The following is a 20,949-nucleotide window of genomic DNA, read 5'->3' as shown; positions in this document are numbered from 1 at the left end:
CGTCCCTTCTATCATTTACCATCATCAGCCTCGTCCCGTTTTTTTTTTTCGCCGTGGCTCATTGAAAGTCTGTTTGGAGAGATGCTGCTTGTTCCCCTGCCCAGTCCATCTGCTGCCCTCTCTGCGTGAGATCCATTTGCTCAGCAGCGATGTTTGATCTCAAAGACACTTTATTCTCACAGTATGGCTGCAGACACAACCCGAGGAGGGCAAGAGGCAAAACAGTCTGGATCTTATTGAGCAAGCGTGAATTAGATGCCGGTCATTTGAATCTAATAAACAATCTCAAATCAACCATGAAAGGAGGTCACAGCTGCTCATGCTTCCCTCACATTCGGCTGCTTCACAATTTGGACTTTACATATTTCATGTACTGTATACACTTTTTTTGCAGGAGCAGATGCAGATGAGCTCAGCGTTTGCTCTGAAATTTGAAGTTGAGGTTTAATAACTTATCATTCCCATAACCCTTAAAGCTTATATTATGCTAATGAGTTTGATGCAAAGAGTCATTAGCTGGCAGCTTTCATTAGCTCTCTGCAACTTTTACATTGTCGCCTGCTGAAGCAGGGCAGCGTCCGGTCAGTACCCGAATGAGAGACCACATGAAAAAACTAGGTTGATGCTGGAAATGGTGTTAGTCAGTCCAGCAGGAGGTGCTCAACCTGCAGTCTGTGTGGGTCCTAATGCCCCAGTATATGGATGGGGACTCTATACCCAAGCTGTCCTTTGAAAAAGAGTAAGGGTTTAACCTCGGCATCCTGGCCAAATTTGCATACTGTCCATTACGGCTTCCTAACCATACCCATATCGTAATTGGCTTCATCACTGTCTCCTCTCCACCAATCAGCTGGTGTGTGGTGTGCGGTCTGTTGTAACACGGCTGCTGTCGTGTCATCTAGGTGGATGCTGCTCGCTGCTACTGGTGGTAGATGAGGAGATGCCCCCCAAAAAATGTGTAAAGTGCTTTGACTGTCCAGAAAAGAGCTATATAAATGCAAGTAATTATTATTAAAAATTAATTATTAATATTATTAAAATTGTTTAACGTTTAACCCTTGTGTTGTCCTTCATTAGTTAACACTTTTTTTTTTCTTCGGGTCAAAAATGACCCATCTTCTCTAAACCTTTAAAATAAAGCAGATACATTTCCTTTCAATCCTCGCATATTTTTTGCATGAAGAATCAACCTAATCTTCATCACCAATTTTGTACTCATTTTTGACTACAGTGAAGTGTGTATTTCCTATTTCTAGATCCTGCATAAGTGTAAAACATTTTCAGCGAGACAGTGTTCATAAACGGTTAATCAGCAGATTATTATTGTGTGTGGGTTTGTTTGGTGTGTCTCTTTGTTGCAGTGAACTGTACGTGTGTGCCAGTAGTTTTTGTGGCATGAAAATGGTCAAAAATGGGTCAAAACTTTCCCGAAGGACAACCATTGTACCCATCCAGCCTTCATGAAAATGACAATTTATTGTAATGTTGGGGTCATGTAAGGAAAAGTCAAAGAATTTCAAGATTTTTTTTATTTATTTATTTATTTATTTTTAAGTTCCTGCTGTTAAAATGGTGCACAGGGCATTTTTTACCCATAAGTCAACAGAAGGGGCAAATCATTTAAAGCGATAGTTTACCCCAAAATAAAATGCTTCTCACTATTTACTCACACTTTTGAACATTTATGAGTTTCTTTCTGATTACCTGTAACCATTGTCTTCAATAATAGGAATAACAGTTAGTATGGATGTCAATTGCTACAGGTTTTCAGCATTTTTCTAAATATCTTATTTTGTGTTTAACGGAAGAAAGAAACTCAAAACGGTTTGTAAGAATTAGAGTGAATAAGTGATGACAGATTTTTCTTTTACGTAAACTTATGAAAGTAGAAGTTTTAGCAACAAAATAATATTATATTTAAAGCTAAAAATATCTCTTTCAACTAAAAATATAAATGTGTGAAAAAAATTGTATTTAGATCATTTATAATAGTTGGGCTGCACAATATATCGTTTCAGTAAGATATGCAATGTTGAGTTTGGATTATAGTTGACCAGGAGCTACAAAATTGTCTTTAATTAGTGTATTTATACAACATTTCTTCGATTTATGCAACAACAAATAAGAAAAAAAAAATGCACTGAGAATTTTTTGTCTTGTTTCTAGTCGAAATGTCTTCATTTCAAAGCGAAAACAAGATTATTTAACACACCCTGCTGCAATTTGGCTTGTTTTAAGCAAAAGCTCTTAAATTTGCCTTATTTACTCTGATGTTTAAAACTAAGCAATATTTTTACTTGATCTAAGACTTTTTAGATATTTGTACTAAACATGAGACAAAACAAAGAAGGATTATTACTATTACTTTTTTTTGCATTGTGATTATTCTATTTCTTTACCTGAACACTGTTAGACTCTTTAAATAGAGCTATTCAAATCATTCTGTGAAACTGAATTCATATATTGCAGAAAAAGAAAATATCGCAATATCAGATTTTTCCAATATTGTGCAGCCCTAATTAATAGCAACTAGGAATAATTTTACCAAAAGCCCAAAATAACTTTAGGCAATTATTTATATATACATAAAAGTCAGAAATGAGTGACACCGTTAATGCCATCTTTGGTGATGGAAGCTGGTTTGCCCTGATCAGAGTTGAGGTAATGAGCCTGATAAAAGCCAGGAGAAACTCAATTAGCGTGATGGAGTACAGAAGCACAGGTCCGCCCAGAGGATTTCATTATGCTCTTCTTGCTGGTGAAACAGAAACACAAATAGCAAATTTTCTTGGAGAAGCCTGAAAGGGCAAAAATACAAAAAAAAAATAATAATAATAAATAAATGTAATTGCAAAAAAAATACAAATAAAATAAATGATAAAAAAAGAAAATCATCAAAATAGGGACTGATCTATTTTCTGCATGCATATTAAAAGGTACAACTGGATAGCATGAAAGAGTGATTCATCACCCCGATAATTGACGTTGATAATTCTGTGTTTAAGAGAATTTTGGTGATGATTAGCATGAAGAGCACCTTGAAAAAATTCAGATTATGTCCGCATGAGGGCAGGATTTAGTTACATATCAAATGACAATTATTTCACTTTCAAAGGAGATGTGCAGAAACACGGAAAATATGGCCCGTAATTGAATGATGGCGAGGTTTCATTCATCTTCATCAAGGAATGCAATTACTGATTACATGCAGATTGTTTTACATGGCTTTTAAGAAACAAAAATTACTGGAATATTTTAGAAAATAAACATCACCACAACACACGTGCAGGCTACCAACCAAACAAAACCCAAAGACACTTGCATTTAATCTCTCTCTCTCTCTCTCTCTCTCTCTCTCTCTCTCTCTCTCTCTCTCTCTCTCTCTCTCTCTCTCTCTCTCTCATTTATATATGGGAATTAGATCAGTGAGGTTTGTTATTATTATTATATATATTTTTGGATAAACTAAAGAAAAAAAATTTTCTTGATTACAGCCAAGACATAATTTCCCTGATGATCAAAATAGTTCCCCAGAAATTAGAATTACTTGACATTGAAAATGCTGGGATTAATCGTCCCTTGTTTTGTTTCATAGTTAATGGGAATGTTGGTTTTAGTAGTTAAAAAGGAAAGTGCTTTATAAAAATAATGCACATGTGACTAAAATTAATTCTAGCGTGAGTGATCAATGTCCTTTTTGTTTAGAAAGGTAAACAATTTTCACTCTCTCATGTATTGTAAGCAGTGGTGCAGGTAGTGCTGTCGCCACACAGCAAGAAGGTCGCTGGGTCGCTGGTTAGAGCCGGCTCAGTTGACGTTTCTGTGTGGAGTTTGCATGTTCTCCCTGCGTTCACGTGGGTTTCCTATGGGTGCTCCGGTTTCCCCCACAGTCCAAAGACATGCTGAACAGGTGAATTGGGTGGGCTAAATTGTCTGTGGGTGTGTGAATGTGTGTGTGGATGTTTCCCAGAGATGGGTTGCGGCTGGAAGGGCATCTGCTGCGTAAAAACTTGCTGGATAAGTTGGTGGTTCATTCTGCTGTGGCGACCACAAATTAATAAAGGGACTAAGCTGACAAGAAAATGAATGAATGAATAAACAAATATCTCATGAATATTTGTAATGCCATTAATGTAAATTCTTAACCCAGCGTTTTCAGAGTAAACAAACCAAATGGCAATTTGTGTAATGCTTCATCTTTTTTACTATTAAAAAAAGGACAGAAGGGAAGAGAAAAAAATAAATAAACAAAAAAACTAAGAACAAAGCGGTTATCATGCCTGTAGCCAGTGGGTGGTTCGAAAGACCCACCCCCCGCTGACAAAGTCCAGAATTTGGCCCCTATAAGAGCTCATTTGTTCCATGATTGATATATGCCATTTTCATTAAATTAAAAAAAAAAAAATAAATAAAAATGACTATAAGTCAAATAATTATTAATTATTGCCTATAGGCTACAGTTCTTAATTTAAAACAAGTTTAACAGATTTCTAATAGTTTTATTTTGTTTTATGATGGATAATAATTAGCATTTCATTTCAGTCCCTATACCAGAAGGGCTGTATTTTTAGGCAAGCCCAAAATCTGTGAAAATGGTTTGCCATGCATTGAGGTTTCACATTGTCTCCAACAAGAGCCCAAACCTTCACCTGTACGCAAGGCAGACAGTTTAGGAGTTATAACGAACTAAGTTTGTCAGATTCCCATCCAAACTCCCTTCAAGCTCTTGAATTTGTGGCTTTTGCTTGTGGATGTGTGACACACATATCTGTCCAGTCTTCCTCTGTTATTTGATGGTTTGACTCTTTCTCCCATTTTTGTTTTATGTAATTTGATTAATGAATCTTACTGTTTTGTATGCATTTTAGGGACCAGTTTTCTTCTTTTATGTATGCATCCAAAAATACTGTGATCACATTATAATCATCCTTAAATTTATTATTATTATTTTATTACAGTAATATCTAACTTACAAGTATCTGTAAAAACCCTGCTTGTCAAGGCCAAATGTATCTGAAAGGGTCTGATAACTCATAAAATTCACTCTGAAAAAAAAAAAGATGTCTGCAAAATTTTCAAACTATTTATATGTTGAATCTAATCAAACAAATTAAATTAGGTAATATTCAACTTAATTTTTTTGTTGGAATTCAGCCCAAATTAATCGCTTACAACCACTTAACTTAAAAAAAAAAGTTTAGTAAATCCAAGGAATCATCTTTGAATCTTTTTTTTTCAGCGGACAATATTGCAATTCTGATGACTTGTTTTGACCCATAGAGGGCGCTGCTCACTTGAGGTGTGTCATCATGCTAGTTTATTTAGCCTACTTGTTCGAAGCCCATGTGTGATGCTGTAGGCCTCAAGGTAAGTCGTGTACTGAAAACACGTGTTTGAAGACGCTTTAAAAATTATGAAACTGGTGTACTTTATTAAAAATAGGCCTTCATAGTTAAGCTAAACAGCCAGGTGTGACTCAATGAACATATTTGTTTTTAAACACATCTTGTGTGTGCGGCTCTGGGTGATGTCTTTATTAAGAAGCAGAAATGTCAGTGATAGGAGTGGAAGTCAATAAGTTTGTTTGTGTGGACATTTAATTTATGTGATAATTAAATTTAAAATGGAAAAGGAGGAAGATGTTGAAACTTATAAGTTTCTTGACTGTACATTTGATGCTGAATTGCTTCAGGTAGTTTATGAAGTAATTTATATACTTGTTTATTTTGACTAATACTTTATATTTCAATAACTGTAAAGCTTCTAACGTTATTTGGGCTTTACACTTTAGTCACAGACTTGCATGAAAGACTATGCGAGTTCGTATGTCACCATATCACATTTACCACCGAAATTATGCTGGATTGTCTTGCTTTTAATTCCGATATTTCAATTAAATAATAAATTGTGAGCTGTGCAGTAGATTGAGGTAAAGTTGGTTTAGATTTGGACCTTTGTTCGTTTTTGATCAGTGACAACTTGTGACACGGCCTCTATGTTGTGTATTATGCTATTTTGAATATCTGGCCTAAAATTGTATGTAAATATGACTTCAAAACAACATTAGCTCTACTTAATTAAACGTGAATAATGTTGTACTTTGAAAGACATTGGCTGCTAATGTGATTTCACTATTTTGAATTTGCAACGAATACTTTTCTGAAGTTATTTTATTAAGGAGAAAGTCCAAATGTACAAATATAAAACCAACTTTACCTCAATATAGGCCTACTGTAGAAACATGCATGGGCAGATTTGGTGATTTGGGGGCCCTAAGCAATTGTAGCAATAGGGCCCAATGTCCTAATATGCAGCCTTTGTATTCTTTTTTTTTTCTTTTCTTATATCACTCTCACTATATAATACTCTTTTCTTTTTCCTAGATTTTAATTTCCTAAAAAACAACATTACATTTTTATTTGTAGACCCTCACCAAACAAAATATGACAATAAACTGTACAATTTATACTTCTGTGTATATTATTGGGGGACCCCAAATTTTCTTGAGACCATATGTGGCTGCTGACCTCAATTATTGGTTAAATCCACCATTGGATATGGTTCAATGGTCACTGTATAGTAACTTACTCACAATGTCATATAGCAATTTACTCACATAGACATTGGCTACAAATGTGATTTCACTATTTAGAATTTACAAAGAATACTTTTCTGAAATTATTTTATTAAGGAGAAAGTCAAATTGTACATATATAAAACCAATTTTACCCCAATATACTGTGGAGATAACTGCATGGGTAGATTTGGTAATTTGGAGACCCTAAGCAATTGCAGCCATGGGGCCCAAAAGTCCTATTATGCAGCCTTTGCATTATTTTTTATTATTTTTTTTCTTTGCATTAAGTCTTTTTTCTATATCACTCTCACTATATAACACTCAATCTTTTTTTCTAGAGTTTCTTTTCCTAAAAACAACATTAACATTTAGATTTTAGACCTTCACCATACAAAAAATGATGGTAAACCATAATGTTATATATACATTTTAGGTACAATTTAGTCCTATAGGTATATTATTGGGGGACCCCAAGTTTCCTGGGACCCTAAGTAGCTGCTTACCACGATTATTGGTTAAATCCACCACTGGATATGGATCTATGGTCACTGTTGAGCACTGTATAGTAACTGCTCACATTCTTTTAAACAGTATATACCTTTATATAATATGAAGTTTTACATTTTTATAGGTATGTGTAATTCACCAAAGTGTTGTCATCCGATCTTACATTGTATAAAAATAAATGACAAAAAGTCATGACAGATGTTTTGAGGTTACTTTAACTTATTTGAATAAGTGAATCAGGTTTTAACTGCATGTTATAAGTTATACAAAGTTAGTCCGTTTGACCAATATAAGTTGATATGACTAGAAATTTGATTCAACTAAAATATTTAAGGCAGCAACATTTCTCTTCACAGTGCACGTTATTTTAAGTTATTATATTTTTATTTAATAATGTAAGTAATGTGATTCAGTTTGATATTTTTCTATAGAGTTTAATAACAGTGGTTTTTAGCCGCATTCAATATTTGGAATTGAACTGAATTTGTAGTTGGTTTTTAGTCCATTTAAAACCAAATGCACTGAATATGTGAATTTGGACATAGCTGTAGTGTGCTGTTTTATAGGACAGCCATTTGTAGTCATGTGCAAGACATTAGTAGACATGAAGTGCACTTGTTTAGGCTCATAATGCACAGCAATAATGAGTCTACAATCGATGTACACTTCATGGGCTTGTAGAGAATACCCATGTGCTGAATGAATAAATGTCCACATCTCAACAGCGGAACGCTCACTAGCTATTCACTGTTTCCTGCGTTATGCTACATTTAGCTCAAATAGTAGAGTATGGCATGAGTAACAATAAGGTAATGGATTCACTTCTCAAGGACAGCGACAACTGGTAAAATCATTTTGTTCCTACTACCTGCAAGGCAATATAAGTTGCTTTAGATATACTGTAAGGATCTACCAAAGAACATTAATGAGGATGCCAATGAATAGGTGCACTCAATAATGTCCACTACAGTTTCAGAAACCACCTCAAATTGCTGCCTTCTCAAATAATATGAGGGTGATTGAAGGTTTTGCTGTATTGTAATTTCTGAAATCAGTCTCCATTTGTGTCATATAAAGGTACAGTTCACCTACAAAAAAAAATAATATCAGGTTTTTTAGGGTTGTATTTTGTGTTGATCATTAAAGAAGATATTTTGAAGAATGTTGGATAACGCTAACCATTAAAGTCTGCATGAACCGGAAACTGAAATTTTTTTTTGTTGTATTCTGATGCAGTTTTTTAGAGAAACTGAATAATAATGAGAACTGGGCGTGGCTGTTTTTTTCTACTGTCGAGCTGATGGGATGTAGTAAAGTGGAGATTTCATTCAGAAAGATTAGGAAATTGATTTTAGAAGAGTTATTACAACCTGGGGTTCGTTCTTCGTACCGTGCTTAAATGATCTAACATGATTTGACAGATCCTGGATCTTTTAATCTTGATATGTAATCTCTGGCTAATTTGGTTCTACAAATAAGTTTGTGAATCAGATTAAAATGTCTGCATGAACTGATCTGAGATTGTTGCATGTGTTGTGAATGACAGATCTATCAATCCTCGGAAACATAATCAGCAATGCAACAATTGGCTTACAGCACAGCAGCATAATAACATTATTTGATTAATATTTAATTATCCAAGTGAGCAAAATTACATAAAATTCGTAGTAAATGGTTTGTTAAACATGATATGCAATAACATTCCACCTTTGTTGTGGGTTACAAACTGAAGGCTATACACTTTCATGTGTCAAGAATATTTAGCAATTTATTTAGTTTTACATTTAGAGTGGATTTCTTTAGTATATTATAGTCTAGTTTCTTTATCGGCATAAGGAATAACTGGATATTTAAATCAATTTTGCATTTTGATATTGGTAAAGGTGTCTGCAACTTCTGTGAAGCATCACATCACCATCATTTTAGCTGTCAAAAAAAAAAAGTGAATATTGGGCATGTTTACTATCATACATAAATTGTACTAAAGCTGGGTTGGTGCCTTAAAAAAAAGCATGCGTTTGTATCTAAAAAGTCCATATTAAAAATGTTTTTTGTAAACCCCTTGTGAAGAACAACCCCTGTGACCTTTATTTCAGAGTGCAGATTGCATAAGTTTTATTTATAATTTTTTAAAAGTATTTTACTATTTCTCCCAGTATATATAAGATATAGGTTAATACTGTAAGAAAATATTAGCATTTAGTGCATACTTACAGTATTACCTTTGCTTAAAAAGACCTGATCTAATCCTATTTATATAAAATAAGCCTGCTCTTGAGCTACCAGAACTATTGCTATGACAAAAATTGGATGAGTTTTGAGGAACGAAATGTTTCTGGTTTATGTCACATCGTAAGTAATGAAATCCAGCTAATTGAGTAATCCAGGTACGAAGAACGGTCCCCAGCTCGCCATTTACATTTGTTGTCAAAACTGACAGTTGGGTCGGCGCCAGTGGTGTAGTGGTTAGTGCGTCGACACATGCAATCCAGTGCTCGTGGCGACCCGGGGTCGATTCCGCCTCGCGGTCCTATGCCAATCCTTCCCCTCTCTCTGCTCCCCATGCTTTCCTGTCAATTCTCTCTACTGTCCTATCAAAAATAAAGGTGAAAACCCCGAAAAAATAATTATAAAAAATAAAAAAAAACTGACAGTTGGATGGGTGTGGTTATGTAAGCCACGCCCAATACCTCAGACAGTTGTAATCTGAGAATGTAACTAATCATTAACTAAATTTTTTTCTTTAAGACATGCACAGATGGGGCGTCACGGTGGTGCAGTGGGTTGCACGATCACCTCACAGCAAGAAGGTCTCTGGTTCGAGTCTCAGCTGGGTCAGTTGGCATTTCTGTGTGGATTTTGCATGTTACTGTGTTCGCGCGGGTTTCTTCTGGATGCTCCGGTTTCCCCCACAAGTCCAAAGACATGCGCTATATGAATTTGGTAAGCTAAATTGTCTGTAGTGTATGTGTGTGAGAATTACTTATTTTTTGTTCAACAGAGAAACTCAAACAGGTTTCAAAGAAATGGAGGAGCAGTAAATGATGACACAATATACATTTTGTGGTCAGACTACCCCTTTAATTTTGTGATGCTAGTTGTCCAGAAATGTAACAGTTGTACTTTTCGATAAATTATATTACGTGAAACAATAAATCTGTTGTTAAAGTAGACTATTGTGGATTGTAAGCGGGTTATTCTGTAAAGAAAGACTCTCCACTTCTAATTACATTTCTCCAAGACTTGCAGCAATTTATTTGAAACCTTGAGTGATTCTTTCCCATCATCCAATTAAGACCTGACACATTATGGCTTTGAATTCCCATATTTCTCACTTTTGTGTTTGTGATCCACTGACATTGCTTCCTGTGAATTTTTTTCTTTTTTTTTTTCCCTCTCGAGAGAGCTTGGTGAGAACAAATGGTGGGATGGAAAACGACAGCCAATTATTCCTCTCGTCAGCTCGTTTGTTTCCTTTGTATCTGTTGTTGTCGTAGCGAACCAAAGGTTGAACGTTGCCAGTGATTTCTAGCTGATGTCCAATTAAGACTGATGTGGGCTTTTTGTGTGGGTATCAGGGGAGGTGAACTGGTGCGATGATGGATGCGGCCCGTGCCATGTGGGATGAGCTGGAAGCCGGGACTCTGTTTGCTTAGACCCAACATGATTCAGTAATGGATCTCTAATCTTGTTTCGAGAGCAAAGCTGTGGGGAAAAAAAAAGAGGTAGAGAGGAAAAAAAAAACAATAAGCAAGGACCTGTGTCATGCTCTGCTGCTGCCTGGGAAACCTTGATTACTGTTGTTAAAAGCTGCTCGCCACAGCTGAAATAGAAGCTGAAAAGTATCTAGACCGTAGCACGACATGCATTATTGGGTCTCCGCATGAGCTGATGACAAGATCAATAAAGCAGACTTTGTTTTTTAAGGAACTGGTGGCACAGAGTAAAAATGCATGAATATGGAACTTTTTTTTTAGATTTACAGGGATTTTGGAAGGGCAAGTCGTACATTCAGAGTTGAAAATGATGCACGGCAGAAGTGGTGGTAATTCACACATGCAAAGTCAGTCATTCTACTTTGTACTACAGTTAACTGAAATATTAAAGGCATTCTTCAGATGTTTAATTTCCAGATAGTTGTCAGGTTTTGTCCATAAAATTCACTCGTGAAGGACTAGTTTCTTAAATTCTCAGGCATTTCATCTGTTTTGAAATGTCACTTTATAGTTTTGGTAACGGAGGCTTTTTAATGCTTAAGATTAAACTCGAGTCACGTGCCATTACAAAAGTCTGAATAGTCAAGTCAAGTTAAGTCAACTTTATTGTCAATCAAACCATGCAACAGTACATTACACAGCAGACTTGCGTTTCTCCCATACTCCAGTGTGCAATTTAAAAACAAAAATATGACACACACTAGACATAAACTAAACATTTAACTAATATAGTACAAGATAAATTGAATAAATAGACAATAATAAACTGTGAACAATTACCATATATCCTATTGTTCCAGATATAGTGTATTTAGGCAAAGTAATTTGACAATTATGATTGGTTATGTTGCGCTGAGTGTTTTTGTGCTGGGTTGTTTCGCTAAATGTTTACGTGCTGGTTGTGACTTTAAATTGCAAACATAGTTGAAGTTTCACAAACTGTGGTGCAGCTATGAATGTGAGTGTTTCTGAAACACTGCCTGCACTGCTGCAAATAGATCAGACTGGTAGGCCTGTCATAATAATCAACATATCAACTTATTTCACAACACATGGACAATGGCTTCAATCATTTTTGGTGATGCAGTATATATCGTCCATACATATTATTATTGTGCAACCTTTGATTATTTGCTCCCATGTCTATTGGAGGTGGCAGTGTCAGCATGGCAAAACAGTACAATATTATCAAAGTCTATAGACTTGGGCTAGTTTCAGCATATAAATCTCAATGTGCACATCCGTAATAGTCACGTCACAAGATATGCAATGTTGAGTCTGATTTATAGTTGACCGGGAGCTGCAGAATTGTCTTTAATCATCGTATTTATACAGAATTTATATGATTCATTTACTTGTTTCTAGTCCAAATATCTACATTTCAAAGCAAAAACAATATAATTTTACTTACCCCACTGGCAGATCATTATAAGGAAATACTCTTATTTTTGAGTAATTTCCTCTGAAGGTGAAAAAATCTTATATTTTTGCTTGATATAAGAATTGTTTAATATTTGGACTAGAATTGAGACTAAGAAAAGCATTTTTTGCATTGTGATTATTTAATTTCTGTTGCTGATTAATATCAGACTCATCAGAAAACCACTAAATAGAGCTATTCAAACCATCTTGTGAAACTGTATTCATAGTGCAGAAAAATAAAATATTGCAATTTTAAAATTTTCCAATATTTTGCAGCCATACTATAGATATACAAAAGCAGTTCACTAACATAACTATGAATGGGAACTGTGTAGTATGGTCACAACAGCAATAGAAAATGTTTAGTTTTTTCTAGTTCTTGTTACCTTGCACTTTGTACATTTATTATTTGTATTTATTTGATTAGGATGAATGTTTTCACATTCTAGTTATTCAATTGTAAAAATTATAAATTAAATATTCATAAGAATAAAATATCATGTGCTCTTTGAAAGAGTGTACTTCTGTGCTTTATACTGTCATTCTGGCATTAAATAATGAGTGACATACAATGGCCTTAAAAAGAAAATTATATAATTTATCGCAATACATCTTGGTGAAATATATCATATGACAAGTAATGCGCACAGCTAACCCCGTGGCTAACCCTACCCCTCACAGTGGCGTCCTCTATTGAGTGCATTAAGTCTGAGATTGCATGTCTCAGTTTGCATAAGCACTAGGGTTGGGCCGATAGACGATGTCATCGCCAATAGCCGATAGACAACATGATGCTGATCCACCGCCCTGCCCCCTTGTGTGCCAAAACTATTTTTTTAATTATCATTATTAAAAGTTAATTAATAAAAATAAATAATTATGCTTTGTTAAAAAACATTATTTTGCACTTTATACAAATATAACATTGTTATTGTTTAATTCAAAATCATTTAACACAATAACATGCAGTCACACAGCCTAAATTGTTTATGAAGATGTAACTGTTTAGATTTGTTTTTATTTTTTATCAAAATAAACTGTCAAATCATACATAATGTCAAAAGTTATAAGGTTAATCTGAAAATTTGTCTTCATTTATTATTAATTAATTAATTAAGTTATTAGTTTGCCAAAATAAGAGGGATCACACAAAATTTGAACCCGCATACCCCTCAGTAAATGTGTAGTTGCGCCCCTGGTTTTACCTAGTATTTCTGAACAGCCCTTCGTCTGCTGAAAACGCACATCAGGTGAACGCACACACACACACAGCCAAAGCCACACACTCTGTCATGCGCTCGTCTGAGCTCCAGAGAGCAGTACACGTTGGACAGTTTATCAAGGATTTACTGCTGGATGGCGTCTCACTACAGTTGTTAAACGTGATATTTAATTAATCTTATCTCTGTCTAACGACTCTTCAGTCTTTTAAATCTATCAGGTAACGTGTCACAGTGGCAGTACACTGCTTTTACTTCCTTTCACTTTCAGTACTTATTAATTTTAATGAAAACCTCAGATACTGTTGGTTGGTTCCTGTTGGTTGTGCACCTTTTTTACCAACCAAGTCTGACGACGCCATTATAACGACACTGATCACTCTGCGAATTCATGCTAGAGTCCCGCGGAAAAACTGATTGACAGGTGGTAATTTGTGTGTAACTTATCTTTATTTATTTATGATTTGGTTATGGGTAAAACAGACCATGCAGGTCAGGTAGTTGAAACGGTAGGCTACAAATAATTAATTCATTATAATTCATTTTTTATTATTCCTAAAAAATGTATCCGCCTATGACAATGATGCCATCGTCCATCGCAATGTTTTACACTAGACATTGTACGATGCCAAATTGGCCAGCATCTCCTAACCCTAATAAGCACATCTGCATCCAGATACCATTGCATTTGCTAAATGTCTGCATAAAACATGATTTTTCTTAATATTTTAAGGAATATTGACGCCAAAGAAAAATGTTGGCTATCGCTGTGAATATTTAACCTGTGCAAAATGAGACTAATTTTGTTGTCGTGGGTCACATACTATAGATGCCAACACAATCTCACAGCAATTTGTAACTTTTTGATTTCTTATTCATACAATTAAGTACAATTTGCTTATCCCCAATCACTGTTGGCTTTAGGGGTGAAGTTGGGTGCCAAGGTTCCTTTTTACAGTTTTTTTTTTTTCAATTGTTTACTCAATTTTTCAAAACATAATCACAATTATTCAAACACCACACTCAATTTGCAGAATTCCTAGATTGTTTACAAAATGACACACAATAGTCAAAACATATACACATATTTGTGAAAATGCTATTAGTTTTCATTTAACCACAGTCCTCAATGATCAGACACTATTGCAGACAGTTTGACATTGCTGTGATGAATAAAAAACACTTTTGTAAAAAAAAACTAATTTTAGATAATAGCATGTGCTAGATTTTTGAGCAGACATTGTTATGTAAGGGATCATTTCAATGACAAAACAAAATAGTGACAAACCCACAACATTCTTCATGATTAGTTTAAGATATAGGGAGAATCTACACAAATAGGCCTACTATAAACGTATCAAGCACTGCCCAATGAAGCTGCAGACTGAATGATTTAAGTATTTATTTAAATTCAAGTAATACAGTATTTCTGCTGAGATTTGGTTGAACTCTTTGTCTAGCTTCCATCAGTGTCAGTCCATGGTTGATAACATGGTCAATAAGTGTCGCACGGATTTCTTGAGTCAAAAGTGGTCCTTGTCTTCTTTGCTCAGGTTATATTAACTCTTCAAGCCCTTTTCTACCTCTTTCTCTACCTCCTTTCTCTACCTCCTTCTCCTCTTTGAGCTTCCCCTCTCATTCTCACTCTTTTTCTAACTCCTTCCATTTTTGATGAATACAGGTGAACTCACCTGCCGCCTTTTATAGCACACCTGAGTGCTGCGTTTTCAAATTAGCGCATGTGTTCTTTCACAGCTTGTGGATGTGTTTATCCAATTCGATCATTAGCGTGGTCATTGGCAATCCGGGGCTTTGTAATGACAAGGAAGTAACCTCACAATCCTTATGTCTAAGGTGTCGAAATGTGTGTAGAGTTTTACAAATCACTGTGTGTGATTTTTTGCAAAAAGAGTGAAGCAGACATTGTGTGTAATGTTGTGCAAAACTGTGGCGGTGTTTTGCTCCTTGGAGTTGAATTTTGCAAATTGTGTGGAAATGTTTATTTTAGAGTGTAAACAATCGTAAACAAACTGTAAAAATTATACATTTTCATATGACTGAGTACGAATTGCGACTGAAGTGACAAAAGGTAAAATACCTACATTTCCCCGTGAGATCAGGCTGTAGATAGTGTGTGTGTGTGTAACATTTGCACTTGCTAAATGGTAGATTTACAGTGTCAAGGTGTTAATTGCTTAAATACATCATAGTCTGTAAAAAAAGGTTTGCATCAAGCATCTTTCATGCATTATAGTTCACATGTCCTCGCCAAAGCTTTAAAATTGCTCTTTCATAGTGAAGTGAAAGGAAATGCCAGTTTGGGTCAAACACAGAGGCAGTTTTTTTTCCTTCTTTTTCTGAGCACATTAGCGGTGTATTGGAGCCTCTGAGGCGTGTGTTATCAGAGTGCTGTAATGTCAACCTGTTTGGTGGAGAAGCTGACCTTGCAGTCATTCAACAAAGCAGACGTGAAGGTGAATGACAGGCATGAGGTGAAGATATTCCTGCTTATTCCCAGCAGCTTCACATCTGTGTGGAGGCTGATAATAGAGCGGCACCTGTTCACAGGACTCATGCGAGAGCTGCAGGAAAGAGCAAGGTTAGGGCTAAAGTCAAAACCGATGAACATCAAGAACCGCTGAATGTGCACAACCAGGGTTCTGTAGTGTCATAAATCAAAATATTATTAAATAAATGTTTTATACATGTTATAAAGACAACAACAACTTCATTATTATTGTTCTTATTATATATATATATATATATATTTTTTTTTTAGAATATTGTGACCCAACCCCTTATGTTTCTTATAATAATAATCAGTGAAGGATATTTTTAAACTAACATTTGTGTGGTAAAATTTAGATTTTTACTTGTTTATCTTTATGATTAGCGATACTCCAGTCAATCGGCCGGAGCTGAGTATCGGCCGTTAATCACATTTCTTGACTTGATCGGTACTCGCCAATCTCTCTCATGAACCGATCACAAGTGTTTGTTTATGAGTTTACACAGAGCAAGTGGCACGTGTGCTCATTAGCAGCGCTACAACATGTGAAGAAGTAAATGATGTGTGCGGGCATGAGCAAACTTCTATATAAAGCTTGAAGCATCAGAATCGGCTTTCTGTATCGGCTGATCACTATCACAAGGAATCATAACTCGACATCGGCTGCAAAAATCTTGATTGGTGCATCCCTATTTATGAATTTTTTTAGAACTGATAAACTGATACATTTAAAAAAAATGTAAGTTTGTGTTTTGTTATTGTGTGTTTGTATTGTTATGGAGCATAAAGTAAAAATCTTATATAAGTATTATACATAACTTATATTGGTTAGCATGAAGAAAAACTTATTTTAAAATTAATCATGCAGGATGGTTTCAGCTGATATTTCCCAGCTAAAATTTATTCATATATAAAAACAAGAAATTCTGATATTTCATTTTCTGATATTATTTAAACAAAAGTGGTCATAGTAAGTTTCTATTTTATTGTGTATTATTCATGAACTAATAATAATACAGAAAAACAGCACTTAGCAGAAATAGAATATTTATATTATTTAAAGCATTTGTCCATCATTATTATATATTATATTATATATCATTATATATTTATTTATTTATTTAGTTTATTATATTATGCAAGAGGTACACAAATGGGCTATATGCACACAGACTTTTAATTTTCAGCCAGACAGCCCAAGGGCTTCCAGCTGTCTTTCAATTACAAAATTGTCACATTTAAGATCTGATTTCTTTAAAAATTAGCGATATTCACTCCCTATTAGATATACAATACGTAGTGGGTCACAGATCGGACACAATCTACAGTAAGCACTGCATTAAATTGTATTCCCCCTTCCATGTCTTTAAAAGATGACAGTTTATTTTATCTCAATATTTTTAAAGGTATTTCTGCGCTAACCTGTTGTTACTGACGACGCTAGTGGTTTCAACGGTCTTCTCTCGTTTTAAGTCTATTTAACTTAATGAATTGGAATTACATTAGAACATTGATGCTGTAAAAAAAAAAAAAAAAAAAAAAAAAACCTTGTGGAATTACAGTTTTTTTGGATTGCTTAAGCACGATTTTCAAAACAGGGCCCGTGTTTTCAAAACAGTACACACAATTAACACAACCACACACCCAATTAGCAAAACATTACAGATCCTTTGCATAATTAAACACTCTTATAAAAACTATAGACTTATGTTTAAAAACCACACTTTTTTACCATAAGAAACACACATTTTTACATTTACTATACTCTGTTTGCACGAGTTACACACTGCTGTGATAAACCTAAAACACTTTTAGCACTTCTGCTTCCCTATGATTAGAGTAGGCTACCATCAACAAAGTACAAATATAAAGTAAATTCATCAAACACTACTCAAGAACAATGCTGCACACCGAAGAAACTCATTTATTCCTCAACATGTCCAACATGTTGGCATGAAGATTCAAAGTACTATAACATGTCACTTTACGTATTGAACTGTAAGTTAGACATTGTCTCTTCGCCTAGCTGGATTTGGCATGAGAATTATCAACATTGCAATGTTGTCCTTAGCAAGACACCTTAGAAAGAAGTGTCTTGAATGTAAAATCTTGTATTGCTGCTACCTCCATCTGGTCACAGGCCTCCTCCATGGCTTGGATGAGGGGTACCTCAGCCTGAAGACGGAGATCATATACCATCCACCACTATGCCGAGAAAAACTCTTATATAGGGTTGAGGAATGGAGAGTATGCTGGAAGATATAGGACGGTGAAATATGGATGTTGCTGAAACCAGTTCTGAACCAGAGCAGAACGGTGGAAAGACACATTGTTCCAGACAACAATGTATTGCGTATGACCGATTTGATTTGCTGCTTTTATGTTGTGCAATTGGTCCAAGAATGTAAATATATGTGCTGTGTTGTAAGGATCCATATGGTCATGTCAGTGGAGGACCCCATTCTTTGTAATGGCTGCACAGTGTTACTGTATTTTTCCCCCACGTTGCCCTGGGACATTGACTATAGCCCTGTGGCCAATGATTTCTTCTACTCTGTGTTCTCGTCAGGTTAAACACACCATCATCTACGTAAATGAACTCATGCTGGATCTCCTCTCCATCCATTCGTAAAACTACCTGAAGAACAGTGTCAGGCAAAATTTTATAGTTCAGTGTAGATCTAGTATTACAGTACAGTAAAAGTTTATGAGACAGTATGCAAGATCACAAGTGAATACATACCTCTGCATAATCATGCCAGTCTTTTCACCCTTTCGAAACTGTGCTCGAAAGGCACTTGATAAATTTGCTTAATTTGAATATGTTTTTTTTTTTATGGTGTGTGCCAGTGTTGATATTGAGACCTGATGGTTTTCATTGTATAGTGCTTAAACACCTGATTGTTGTGTCTACAATTAATCAAACAGGTGTTTGCACACATGACGACTGTGTTGAACAAGTTGGTTGGACGGTGCAGTAATTTGACAGTCAGTGCTTTGGTATTGCAAGGAAGTGACTTCATGATAGATTTTAGTGTGTGATGTATGTTAAGTGTGTTTAGTGTTTTGCAAATCACTGTGTGTAGAGTTTTGCAACAAGTGTTAAGTTGACAATGTGCTTATAGTTGTGCAAATATGGGCTGATGTTTTGATACTTGTGTGTAATATTTTGCTAATAGTGTACTACTTTTAATTTTAGTGTGTAAGCAATCCAAAAAAACTGTAAGAATAGTCACATTAAGCTTTCACGGTAAGTTTACCATTGGCTTTAAAACTCTAACTTTGCATAGAGCCCATTGGTATCACATACAAATGAAAGAAAAAGAAGAAAAAAATAACAACAAAACAGTCAGTGTTGCCCATCTTTTTCTAAATACTTTTAGTTAGCCTTTTCGTAGCCTTAAGTTAGTGTATTGAGAACTACCATTATTGTAAAAAAAGTATTATTTTCCTAGGTATAAATGGTTCTCCTTTATTGCAATTTTACAGATTTTTCCCCTCTTTTTTGGAGTGTACTGTAAAACGATCACTTACCGTATACTGATCAACCCATGAGACAGTGAGTAACGCATCACACAATCCTCTTCCGCTGTAACCTTTTTGATTTGTCCTTGTTCGCCCGTCATCTCAATTTTGCTGCAGAGTCAGAAATGCAACTGAAGAGTTTGCAGGAGCTTCAGGATGTTGCTGTGCTGCATGTTGAGAGTTTGGCCACGTTCCCGTCTTTCAGCAGTCACAACTGTGTGTGTGTGTGTGTGTGTGTGTGTGTGTGTGTGTGTGTGTGTGTGTGTGTGTGTGTGTGTGTGTGTGTGTGTGTGTGTGTGTGTGTGTGTGTGTGTGTGTGTGTGTGTGTACGCTAATGTGCGTGAATGTAAATATATAAGCTGAATATTTATGTTGTCGTATCCCACAGGCACCTGGAAGTAAGCAGCTGCTCTGGGTTTAGAGATGCACACTTGTGATTTACCAAATGCGTCTGCAAACCTTGCGCTGTGCAGCTGGGGGAGAAAACAACAAGTGGTGAGCAGCTGTCATCACCAACAGCACTGCTCAATGTAAGCACTCTGAGATTACACTTCATTTATGTCCTGTCCACCTTTTGGTCATTATTCTGTACAATTTTTATTCTTGTCAATATTTTATTTAATTTGTATATAATTAGCATAGTTTTAAATTTTCATTATAATTAGTGTTGTTATTGTAATAATAATAAGAATTGTGAATAATTTTGTTATTATCACAACACCACCAGGGCTATTAAAATAAATTAAATAAATAAAATAAAATTGATATATTTAAAATAAAACGATTCATATATAAATAAAAATAGATTGTTTGATTTTATTTTAATAAATTCCAGAACATAAAATAAAAATAGTGTAAATACTGTAAAACAATAATATAGTTAATAAATTAAATACATTTTTGTTATCTAAAAATTATTTTTATTGTTGCTGGAAGGGCATAAAACACACAGTATGCCAGAGTAGTTAGTGGTTCATTCCACTGTCGCGACCCCTAAAAAATCAGGCCCTAAGCTGAAGAAAAATAACTGAAGGAAATGTAATTAACTTCAAATTTGATTGTATAAAAATATATAACATTCATGTAACAAAATATTTTTGTAAGTTGTTAAGGTTTATTTTTTTAGCTTACCTTAGCTGTCCTTCGGATGAGATGTTAAACCAAGGTCTTGACTCTGGTCGTTAAAAATCCCAGCATGACTCCGGCGTCCTGGCCAAGTTTACCCACTGGTCTCTGTTCATCATGGCCTCCTAACTATCCCCATATGATAATTGGCTTCATCACTCTGTCTCCTCTACACCAATCAGCTGGTGTGTGGTGGGTGGTCTAGCGGAATATTGCTGCCATCATGCCATCCAGGTGCATGCTGCACACTGGTGGTGGAGATTCCGCCCAAAAAATGTGTAAAAGCGATTTATTATTATATTGAAATTATTATTATTATTATTATTATTACTTTCAACTGCTCCTGTT

At 35.1% G+C, this 20,949-nt stretch overlaps 2 protein-coding genes across 3 annotated transcripts in view; one reads left to right on the top strand and one right to left on the bottom strand.

The window, feature by feature from the left end:
* Positions 1-5,276: 5,276 nt before the first annotated feature.
* Positions 5,277-20,949, top strand: part of opcml (opioid binding protein/cell adhesion molecule-like) — a 375,490-nt gene continuing 359,817 nt past the window's right edge. Inside the window, exons 1-3 of one of the 2 annotated variants that reach the window (XM_087269341.1) lie at positions 5,277-5,367; positions 9,833-10,027; positions 19,865-20,006. The gene's annotated coding sequence lies outside the window, so the exon portion shown is untranslated. The remainder of the gene's footprint in view (positions 5,368-9,832; positions 10,028-19,864; positions 20,007-20,949) is intronic. The other variant, XM_087269342.1, reaches the window with a different exon arrangement.
* LOC147842130 (uncharacterized) lies at positions 10,147-19,679 on the bottom strand. Its single transcript, XM_087270982.1, has 3 exons — positions 19,486-19,679; positions 15,886-16,024; positions 10,147-10,789 (listed from the first exon to the last, which is right to left on the bottom strand). Exons 1-3 carry the CDS (start codon positions 19,575-19,577, stop codon positions 10,628-10,630), a joined length of 393 nt encoding a protein of 130 aa, XP_087127108.1. The 5' UTR covers positions 19,578-19,679; the 3' UTR covers positions 10,147-10,627.

Source organism: Danio rerio, chromosome 10 (genome assembly GCF_052040795.2).
Source record: "Danio rerio strain M-AB ecotype USA chromosome 10, GRCz13ab, whole genome shotgun sequence".
NCBI lineage: Eukaryota > Metazoa > Chordata > Actinopteri > Cypriniformes > Danionidae > Danio > Danio rerio.
The sequence above is the reverse complement of the archived record's forward strand: the minus strand, read 5'-3'. Positions and strand labels throughout refer to the sequence as shown.

Bases quoted from the DNA above. Each gene is read 5' to 3' on its own strand.
- LOC147842130 (XM_087270982.1), bottom strand. From the start codon at position 19,577: ATGACGGGCGAACAAGGACAAATCAAAAAGGTTACAGCGGAAGAGGAT. The intron at 16,025-19,485 runs GTAAGTGATCGT...TCTTTCCTGCAG, and splicing joins CATGGGTTGATCAGTATACG to CTCTCGCATGAGTCCTGTGA. The intron at 10,790-15,885 runs GTCAGCTTCTCC...TTTTCCCCACAG, and splicing joins CTTTGTTGAATGACTGCAAG to CTTTGCTCTCGAAACAAGAT.